Source organism: Phyllobates terribilis, unplaced genomic scaffold (genome assembly GCF_046119375.1).
Source record: "Phyllobates terribilis strain yellow unplaced genomic scaffold, ASM4611937v1 Scaffold_1__5_contigs__length_1240528914, whole genome shotgun sequence".
NCBI classification, from domain to species: domain Eukaryota; kingdom Metazoa; phylum Chordata; class Amphibia; order Anura; family Dendrobatidae; genus Phyllobates; species Phyllobates terribilis.
In genome coordinates this window covers 1,214,097,258-1,214,107,771 of record NW_027362761.1, presented here as the reverse complement: position 1 = coordinate 1,214,107,771, position 10,514 = coordinate 1,214,097,258, and the positions used below count along the sequence as shown (strand labels likewise).

The 10,514-nt window shown below is 62.1% G+C and overlaps 1 protein-coding gene across 1 annotated transcript in view; it reads left to right on the top strand.

The window, feature by feature from the left end:
- Nucleotides 1–289: 289 nt before the first annotated feature.
- Nucleotides 290–10,514, top strand: part of NAGK (N-acetylglucosamine kinase) — a 12,193-nt gene continuing 1,968 nt past the window's right edge. The window contains exons 1-7 of the mRNA XM_073657876.1: nucleotides 290–593; nucleotides 677–760; nucleotides 8,347–8,445; nucleotides 9,216–9,357; nucleotides 9,936–10,046; nucleotides 10,131–10,243; nucleotides 10,443–10,514. Of these exons, the coding sequence (XP_073513977.1) occupies nucleotides 573–593; nucleotides 677–760; nucleotides 8,347–8,445; nucleotides 9,216–9,357; nucleotides 9,936–10,046; nucleotides 10,131–10,243; nucleotides 10,443–10,514 (642 nt within the window). The 5' untranslated portion in view covers nucleotides 290–572. The remainder of the gene's footprint in view (nucleotides 594–676; nucleotides 761–8,346; nucleotides 8,446–9,215; nucleotides 9,358–9,935; nucleotides 10,047–10,130; nucleotides 10,244–10,442) is intronic.

The following is a 10,514-nucleotide window of genomic DNA, read 5'->3' as shown; positions in this document are numbered from 1 at the left end:
TTGTTGATTGTGTGGATAGAATAGTAGAGCAGAGTGCATCACTGCTAGAAGCCGGGGTATTGGAGGGGGCAGCATGGATGGTGGTCGGGGACACTGGTGACCTGCTCCGTGCTGCCACATACTGTCATACTGTAAGGCTGCGATCGCAGCTCTGTACAGTGCCCGACTTGGGAGCCAAGGGCCCATTAGTGGCTGATTCTGGGGCCACTGTTCAGCCACATGCAATATTATTACCTAACTCTCATCTACAAATTTGCAATGAGGGGGTCAAAACCAGCCGTTTTTCCAGCAGAAGACGCTTCGGGACTTGCTCCTATGTTTTGGGCACAGGAGGAGACTGGCCGCGGACTGATCCATCCAGGTGCACGGAGTCATTTTCTCCAGGAAGACTTTGCAGATTGTTTCAGCTGATCCGGCCGCGAACTTCCCAAACAGCAGCTATAGTCCTTCCTTATTCATGGGGTGAATATTCCGACCACGGCCAACATCTGGCAGCAGAGAGTGTCCAGATATATAAACGATTTCTTCACCCCGGGGCCTGCAGCCCAAAGACAGGGTGGCTACAATGCAGGATGTCATGCCGGGCTCCTGGGTAAGGGGTCATCAGACAATGGGGTCTGAGTGCATTTATTATGGAAATATCGGCCCCCTAATCAGCACAATGTTCCCTCTCCAGGGGGGGACGCACTCCAGAGCCGTGCTGATCTCAGGAGATGGACGGATCTTGTGCGAGACAGAAGGACCCTGCACCAACCACTGGGTAAGAAACACAATGGGGCAATATTGGGTTATAGGGATTGTCCAGTAGCGGAACTAGAGACCGGTGGGCCCCGGTGCAGGATTTGGACCGGGGCCGCCTCAATCCTGGTGTATATATGTGTACCGTCCTGGCGTGTGTAGTCCCCCTCCCCCCCCCCCCCCCCCGTCCTGACGTACATAGTCCGTCCCCCCCCCCTGCCCTGGCGTGCATAGTCCGCCCCCCCCCCATCCTGGCGTGCACAGTCCCCTCCCCCCCCCACCTGTCCTGGTGTGCACAGTCGTCGTCGTCCCCCCCTGTCCTGGTGTGCACAGTCCGTCCGTCCCCCCCCCCCGTCCTGGTGTGCACAGTCCGTCCGTCCCCCCCCGTCCTGGTGTGCACAGTCCGTCCGTCCCCCCCCGTCCTGACGTGCACAGTCCGTCCCCCCCTGTCCTGACGTGCACAGTCCGTCCGTCCCCCCCCCCCCCTGCCCTGGCGTGCATAGTCCGTCCCCCCCCCCATCCTGGCGTGCACAGTCCCCTCCCCCCCCCACTTGTCCTGGTGTGCACAGTCGTCGTCGTCCCCCCCCCTGTCCTGGTGTGCATAGTCCGTCCGTCCCCCCCCTGCCCTGGCGTGCATAGTCCGTCCCCCCCCTGCCCTGGCGTGCATAGTCCGTCCCCCCCCCCTGCCCTGCATAGTCCGTCCCCCCCCCCCCCTGCCCTGGCGTGCATAGTCCGTCCCCCGTCCCCCCCCCGCCCTGGCGTGCATAGTCCGTCCCCCCCCCCCCCCCCTGCCCTGGCGTGCATAGTCCGTCCCCCCCCCCCCCTGCCCTGGCGTGCATAGTCCGTCCCCCCCCCTGCCCTGGCGTGCACAGTCCGTCCCCCCCCCTGCCCTGGCGTGCACAGTCCCCTCCCAACACCCCCCCCCCCCTGTCCTGGCATGCACAGTCCCCTCCCAACACCCCCCCCCCCGCCCTGGCGTGCACAGTCCCCTCCCAACACACACACCCCCCCCCCCCGCCCTGGCGTGCACAGTCCCCTACCAACACCCCCCCCCCCCCCCCCCCTGTCCTGGCATGCACAGTCCCCTCCCAACCCCCCCCTCCCATCCTGGCGTGCACAGTCCCCTCCTCCCCCCCCCATCATTGGCCCCGTCCCAGTGTGCACAGTCCCCTTCCTCCCCCCCCGTCATGGGCCCCGTCCCGGTGTGCACAGTGCCCCCCGCCCCCGTCGTCGGGCCCCGTCCCAGTGTGCACAGTCCCCCCCCCCCCACTAATGGGCCCCGTCCCGGTGTGCACAGTGCCCCCCCCCCTGTCCTGACGTGCATAGTCCCCCCCCCCCCCCATCATGGGCCCCGTCCCAGTGTGCACAGTCCGTCCCGTCCCCCCCCCCCCCCCCCGTAATGGGCCCCGTCGCGGTGTGCAGTCGTCACCCCCCCCCCCTGTCATGGGCCCCGTCCCTGTGTGCACAGTCCCCCCCCCCCCCCGTCATGGGCCCCGTCCCGGTGTGCACAGTCCCCCCCCCCCCCGTCATGGGCCCCGTCCCGGTGTGCACAGCCCCCCCCCCGTCATGGACCCCGTCCCAGTGTGCACAGTCCCCTCCTCCCCCCCCCCCCCCCCCCGTCATGGGCCCCGTCCCGGTGTGCACAGTCCTCCCCCCCCCCCCCCGTCATGGGCCCCGTCCCGGTGTGCACAGTGCCCTTCCCCCCCGCCCCCGTCGTCGGGCCCCGTCCCGGTGTGCACAGTCCCCCCCCCGTCATGGACCCCGTCCTAGTGTGCACAGTCCCCTCCCCCCCCCCCCCCGTCATGGGCCCCGTCCCGGTGTGGGGGCACTGTGGGGGCATCATACTGTGTGAGGGGCACTGTGGGGGCATCATACTGTGTGAGGGGCACTGAGGTAGTATCAAACTGTGTGAAGGACACTTTGGGGGCATCATACTGTGTGAAGGTCATGAAAACAGTATCACAGTGGGTGAGAACACTATGTAGCTTCTCTAGTGCCACTATTTTTCATGTGGGTGCACAAAAAAGCACTGGGCATTAGATTTGTGGCTTCGCACTGTGTGTCCTTCTTTACTGTCTTTCCACGGCAGGATTGTAGGTCAGAGCAGGGGGGTAATCGCTGCTTTTTAAGTTTTCGCTACTGACTATAAAAAGCGAAGTAGCAGAATTCTGCAGCTTTCACACTGGTTAGTAAAGTCCGCTCGGATTTGCAAGTAACACTGCTGTTCACATTACAGTCAAGTTCTCTGCGTCTCTAGTGGCTGATAACAGGGAGCAATAGTATCTATTTACCTACAGAGTTGCAGATTCAGTGTCCCTTTACCAATCCTACCACATCTTTAAGATGATACAATGTATCAATAAGGATACTAAGGGGGCAGGACTGGAGCAGTGGGCAGGCAGTGAGGGCAGGACTGGAGCAGGGGGTAGGCAGTGTGGGCAGGACTGGAGCAGTGGGCAGGCAGTAAGGGCAGGACTGGAGCAGGGGGTAGGCAGTAAGGGCAGGACTGGAGCAGTGGGCAGGCAGTGTGGGCAGGACTGGAGCAGTGGGCAGGCAGTGTGGGCAGGACTGGAGCAGTGGGCAGGCAGTGAGGGCAGGACTGGAGCAGTGGGCAGGCAGTGAGGGCAGGACTGGAGCAGGGGGCAGGCAGTAAGGGCAGGACTGGAGCAGTGGGGCAGGCAGTAAGGGCAGGACTGGAGCAGGGGGCAGGCAGTAAGGGCAGGACTGGAGCAGGGGGCAGGCAGTAAGGGCAGGACTGGAGCAGGGGGCAGGCAGTGTGGGCAGGCAGTGAGGGCAGGACTGGAGCAGTGGGCAGGCAGTGAGGGCAGGACTGGAGCAGGGGGCAGGCAGTAAGGGCAGGAGTGGAGCAGTGGGCAGGCAGTGAGGGCAGGACTGGAGCAGGGGGCAGGCAGTAACGGCAGGACTGGAGCGGGGGGCAGGCAGTAAGGGCAGGACTGGAGCGGGGGGCAGGCAGTAAGGGCAGGACTGGAGCAGTGGGCAGGCAGTAAGGGCAGGACTGGAGCAGGGGGCAGGCAGTAAGGCAGGACTGGAGCAGGGGGCAGGCATTGTGGGCAGGACTGGAGCAATGGGCAGGCAGTGAGGGCAGGACTGGAGCAGGGGGCAGGCAGTGAGGGCAGGACTGGAGCAGTGGGCAGGCAGTGTGGGCAGGACTGGAGCAGGGGGCAGGCAGTGAGGGTAGGACTGGAGCAGGGGGCAGGCAGTAAGGGCAGGACTGGAGCAGGGGCAGGCAGTAAGGGCAGGACCTGGAGCAGTGGGCAGGCAGTGAGGGCAGGACTGGAGCAGGGGGCAGGCAGTGTGGGCAGGACTGGAGCAGTGGGCAGGCAGTGTGGGCAGGACTGGAGCAGTCCCCTCCCACCCCCCGTCATGGGCCCCCGTCACGGTGTGCACAGTCCCCCCCCCCCCCCCCCCCCCCCCGTCATGGGCCCCGTCCCGGTGTGCACAGTGCCCCCCCCTGACGTGCATAGTCCCCTCCCAACCCCCCCCCCTGTCCTGGCATGCACAGTCCCCTCCCACCCCCCCCCCGTCCTGGCGTGCACAGTCGTCCCCCCCCCCCCCCCCCGTCATTGGCCCCGTCCCAGTGTGCACAGTCCCCTCCCCCCCCCCCCCCGCCATGGGCCCCGTCCCAGTGTGCACAGCCGCCCGTCGTCCCCCCCGTCATGGGCCCCGTCCCGGTGTGCACAGTTCCCTCCCAACACCCCCCCCTTCCCCCTGTCCTGGCATGCACAGTCCCCTCCCAACCCCCCCGTCCTAGCGTGCACAGTACCCGTCCCCCCCGTCCCGGTGTGCACAGTCCCCTCCTCCCCCCCGTCATGGGCCCCGTCCCAGTGTGCACAGTCCCCTCCTCCCCCCCGTCATGGGCCCCGTCCCGGTGTGCACAGTGCCCCCCCGTCCCCGTCGTTGGGCCCCGTCCCAGTGTGCACAGTCGCCCCCCCCCCCCCCCCCCCCGTCATGGGCCCCGTCCCGGTGTGCACAGTCCCCCCCCGTCATGGGCCCCGTCCCGGTGTGCACAGTCCCGTCCCCCCCGTCATTGGCCCCGACCCGGTGTGCACAGTGCCTCCTCCCCCGCCCCCGTCGTTGGGCCCCGTCCCAGTGTGCACAGTCCCCTCCCCCCACCCCCGTCATGGGCCCCGTCCCGGTGTGCACGTCCCCCCCCCCAGTCATGGGCCCCGTCCCGGTGTGCACAGTCCCCCCCCCCCCGCTGTCATGGGCCCCGTCCCGGTGTGCACGCCCCCCCCCCCCGTCATGGGCCCCGTCCCGGCGTGCACGCCCTCCCCCCCCCCCCCCCCCGTCATGCGCCCCGTCCCGGCGTGCACGCCCCCCCCCCCCGTCATGGGCCCCGTCCCGGTGTGCACAGTCCCCCCCCCCCCCCCCCCGTCATGGGCCCCGTCCCGGTGTGCACAGTCCCCCCCCCCCACCCCCGTCATGGGCCCCGTCCCAGTGTGCACAGTCCCCCTCCCCCCCCCCAGTCATGGGCCCCGTCCGGTGTGCACAGTCCCCCCCCCCCCCCCCCTGTCATGGGCCTCGTCCCGGTGTGCACGCCCCCCCCCTGTCATGGGCCCTGTCCCGGCGTGCACGCCCCCCCCCCGTCATGAGCCCCGTCCCGGTGTGCACAGTCCCCCCCCCCCCTCCATCATGGGCCCCGTCCCTGTGTGCACGCCCTCCCCCCCCGTCATGGGCCCCGTCCCGGTGTGCACAGTCCCCCCCCCCTCCATCATGGGCCCCGTCCCTGTGTGCACGCCCCTCCCCCCCCGTCATGGGCCCCGTTCCGGTGTGCACAGTCCCCCCCCCCCCGTCATGGGCCCCGTCCCGGTGTGCACGTCCCCCCCCCCCCCTGTCATGAGCCCCGTCCCGGTGTGCACGCCCCTCCCCCCGTCATGAGCCCCGTCCCGGTGTGCACGCCCCTCCCCCGTCATGGGCCCCGTCCCAGTGTGCACAGTCCCCCCCCCCCCGTCATGGGCCCCGTCCCGGTGTGCACGTCCCCCCCCCCCCTGTCATGAGCCCCGTCCCGGTGTGCACGCCCCCCCCCCCCGTCATGAGCCCCGTCCCGGTGTGCACAGTCCCCCCCCCCCCCTCCATCATGGGCCCCGTCCCGGTGTGCACAGTCCCCCCCCTCCATCATGGGCCCCGTCCCGGTGTGCACAGTCCCCCCCCCGTCATGAGCCCCGTCCCGGTGTGCACAGTCCCCCCCCCTCCATCATGGGCCCCGTCCCGGTGTGCACAGTCCCCCCCCCCCGTCATGAGCCCCGTCCCGGTGTGCACAGTCCCCCCCGTTCTCCTCCCCTTCCCTCCGCTCCCTCGCCTCGCGGCGTCCTCTTCTGGAGCCGACAGCTGAATTCAGCGAGCAAGCGACGGGAGCGAATGACGTCACCGCCATGCCCCCCCAGTCATGTGCACGCCCCTCCCCCAGTCATGTGCACGCCGATGTCATCTGCTGTGATTGGCCGGCAGCGTGTATTGCAGTGTACTGACCTGGCGGGTCTATGCGCCGCAATATGCTTCAAATGAATGTGCGACTGGGGACTCGCATCCAGTTGAATCTTGCTCTGGCGCCGGCGGGCCTGTCACCTGCATAGGCCTGGTCGTGACCTCTGTGGCCATGGTTCTTACGCCCCCGTCCCGGACAGTGAAAGTTAAAGCCGCAGCAGGAGGTTCACCATGGCTCCATACACCACATAGTGGTCATTCTTGGGTCCTGCAGCCCAGATCACATTCATTTCCATTTTTTTTTTCCAGTTTCTCAACAAGAATTTTAACAGCAGCGAATGGAGCGAGCTCTGATCACTGCTGTCTGATTACTTATTTACATGCTGCTGTCAATCAATGGCAGCAGCATTTATGTAGTGTCATCGCGCTGTGGGAGAAGTCCTGTTAAGGGACTAATAATGAAAGTAAAGAAAAATTAGTTTTAAAAATATGAAAAAAAAAATGATATTCCCCCACCCATACATTCATAATAAAAGATATAACAAATAAGCATATTTGGTAACGCCAGAATTGCGGGGGATTTTTTTTTTTTTCGGTATTGAGCCCCCGTAATAAAATGCAATAAAAAATAAACCAAAAGAATAATAACTAAGCAAGTTTGATATTGCTGTAATGGTCCTGACCGGCAGGATCACGTTGTCAGATGATTTGTACAGCACAATGATAAACCTAAAAACGGAACCCAAAAATAATAATGGCGGCATTCCGTCCTTCTTCACCATTTCACCGCAGTTGGGATGTTTTTTCCTGATTGATCTGTATATAGTCGATCAAACCTTGTTATGGACAGAAAGCTGCCTGTGAAAATGCATTTTGTCGACGGCACAGTAGGTAGCGCTCCACTGAGCGACAGTGATTTCTGTGGATTGGACATATTAGGATCCAACATGTCTGATCCCTCTTCTCCTGATGTTGAAGGAGAAGATGATGCTGTCCTGCCACAATCTATGGGTTTGGGAGAGTTTTGTGTAACGTTCATGGTCACAGTGGAGACTAAATAAAGGCGGAGACCCTCTGTAGGTTTTGAGGATGTAATGATTTTGCTCTTTACTGTAAAGTATCTGCACAGTGCGGGAGGCGAGCGCTGGGTGCGGCGGGAGGCGAGCGCTGTGTGCGGCGGGAGGCGAGCGCTGGGTGCGGCGGGAGGCGAGCGTTGGGTGCGGCAGGAGGCGAGCGCTGTGTGCGGCGGGAGGCGAGCGCTGTGTGCGGCGGGAGGCGAGCGCTGTGTGCGGCGGGAGGCGAGCGCTGTGTGCGGCGGGAGGCGAGCGCTGTGTGCGGCGGGAGGCGAGCGCTGTGTGCGGCGGGAGGCGAGCGCTGGGTGCGGCGGGAGCTGGGTGCGGCGGGAGCTGTGTGCGGCGGGAGGCGAGCGCTGGGTGCGGCGGGAGGCGAGCGCTGGGTGCGGCGGGAGGCGAGCGCTGGGTGCGGCGGGGAGCTGGGTGCGGCGGGAGCTGGGTGCGGCGGGAGCCGAGCGCTGGGTGCGGCGGGAGGCGAGCGCTGGGTGCGGCGGGAGGCGAGCGCTGGGTGCGGCGGGAGGCGAGCGCTGGGTGCGGCGGGAGGCGAGCGCGGGAGGCGAGCGCTGGGTGCGTCGGGAGGCGAGCGCTGGGTGCGTCGGGAGGCGAGCGCTGTGTGCGGCGGGAGGCGAGCGCTGTGTGCGGCGGGAGGCGAGCGCTGTGTGCGGCGGGAGGCGAGCGCTGTGTGCGGCGGGAGGCGAGCGCTGGGTGCGGCGGGAGGCGAGCGCTGGGTGCGTCGGGAGGCGAGCGCTGGGTGCGTCGGGAGGCGAGCGCTGTGTGCGGCGGGAGGCGAGCGCTGTGTGCGGCGGGAGGCGAGCGCTGTGTGCGGCGGGAGGCGAGCGCTGTGTGCGGCGGGAGGCGAGCGCTGTGTGCGGCGGGAGGCGAGCGCTGGGTGCGGCGGGAGGCGAGCGCTGGGTGCGGCGGGAGCTGGGTGCGGCGGGAGCCGAGCGCTGGGTGCGGCGGGAGGCGAGCGCTGGGTGCGGCGGGAGGCGAGCGCTGGGTGCGGCGGGAGGCGAGCGCTGGGTGCGGCGGGAGGCGAGCGCTGGGTGCGGCGGGAGGCGAGCCCGATTCCACCTCTGCTTTTGTCTTTCAGTTGATCGGCACGGACAGATGTTTGGAAGTGATAAATTCCATGGTGACAGAGGCTAAACAGAAAGCTGGACTGGACCCTCATGTTCCCATCAAAAGCCTGGTAAGACCGGAGAGGTGGAAGCCATATTAGCAAATACCTCCAATTAGAAATGTAGTATAGTTCTCCTGATAACCTATGTCACTTACCCTATATACAGGGCATTGCAGGAGCTTTAGGTATCCATAGTTACAACAGCTAGCAACTAACTGTCATGGTATGAGTGGTCGTAACCATGGATACCTAAGTTACTGCAATGCCCTGCACATGGGGTAAGCAACATAGGTTATCAGAAGAACTATACTACATTTCTAATTGGAGGCATTTGCTAATATTATTATTACTACACCTACTACATATTGGGATGGGATATTGGAGATGGGAATACCCTTTACCTCTCATATTTAAGCGGTCCTTTTATAAAATGTTAGAAAAGTGTGAAAAAGCAAAGAGGGTATTTAATGTTTCCTTTTTTTTTTCCCTTTTATCGCCCCCCTCCCCAGAACCACGACCCATGTAAATAATACGAATATAAAACATGTCTACTTGAAAAATTATATTTTGACTACATGACTGAGAAAGTAGTTTTTTAAGTCTTAAAACTACAAGTGTGAAAAAACAAACAGTGGGAAAAATGTCAAAAAAAGAAAAATGATCGTAAAACCACCCTAGGGCTGTAGTGGACGGGGCACGGTCTCATTCCTGGCATTTCGTAGCCCGGTTCTCTAGGGTTTGTACATTGCAGTGAATGGGGTTCATTCCTCCATCCCCCTTCACCCCCTTCTGGATCGGTGTCTGCCCGTATGATAGCGGCAGTATTTTTATGATTACAGGGCATGTCGTTGAGCGGCGGAGACCTGAAAGAAGCCACCAATAAACTTCTCGAGGAGATGAGCCGGCGCTTCCCAGAGCTCAGTGAGAGCTACCTCATCTGCAACGACGCCATCGGAGCCATGGCCACCGCGACAAAGCTGGGTACGCCCCAAAAATCCCCCGAATTGGTAAAAATGATGCATAGGTGAAGATGATAGATTTCAGAGGTTCTAGAACCAGAGAGAACGGCTTTAGTAATTCATAGGAGTGACCCACCGGCACCAGAATTTGCCCCCCCCCCCCCCCCAAAAAAAAGACCCCTATGGTTCCAAATACATGGTTACCAAATGTGGAGAGCGCCAATTTTTAACTTTTCCTTATCGCAAAGCTTGGTTGTTGCTCTGCAGGGCTTGGCGTCCCGACACTGGGAAAGGTTGGGGAAGCTTTCAACCAAGGTTGGCCATTTCTTTTTCTGACGAGTCCTGGAGGACTCTTCTGTTCCATCAGCCTTCAGATGAGCTTTGAAAAGCCAAGATCTGGGACTGCACCATGGTCCGGACCCTCTGGCTCCAGTAATAAGCAGCGTGTATAGTTTGGTGCAGAACTGACGTAACACAGGATCCGAGGCCTTTGCCCAAATTAAAAATGTATTCAGACCTTGCTGTTCCTGCAGACGTCCAGGAGAGGATTATGAGAAGTCCCAGTCTCTGGCCTAACGCTCTACTGATTGCTTCCTCCAGGGGGCATAGTGCTGATATCAGGGACTGGATCTAACTGCAAACTGGTGAACCCAGATGGTTCTGTGAGCGGCTGCGGAGGCTGGGGGCATCTGATGGGTGATGAGGGATCAGGTGAGAGCGATGCAGCAGAACTTCTGTAGGAATCATGTACGTTGCGTGTAGATTGTGCCCTGTCCCGTTGATATCACCCTACAGCATATTGGATGGCTCACCGTGCCATGAAGATCGTGTTTGACACCATTGACAACCTGATAGATCCAGAATATGACATCAGCTATGTGCAGGAAGCCATGTTCAACTACTTCCAGGTAATATTTCTGACAAGAGGATCCTAGAGATCTCGTAAAATCCAAAGGTGATCACATAATCAAAGTCCTGACGTCTTTATAATTGTGTGTTTTTACCACATGTGGATTAATGGGAGACAAGATGACTACATGGATTTTACTACTGCAGAGTCCGTCTGTCATTACTAGTCTCGCTCGTGACTGATCTTGATGATTGCAGGTCTCTGAGCGGATGGGGATCCTCACCCACCTGTACCGAACGTTCCAGAAGTCCAGGATAGCGGGATTCTGC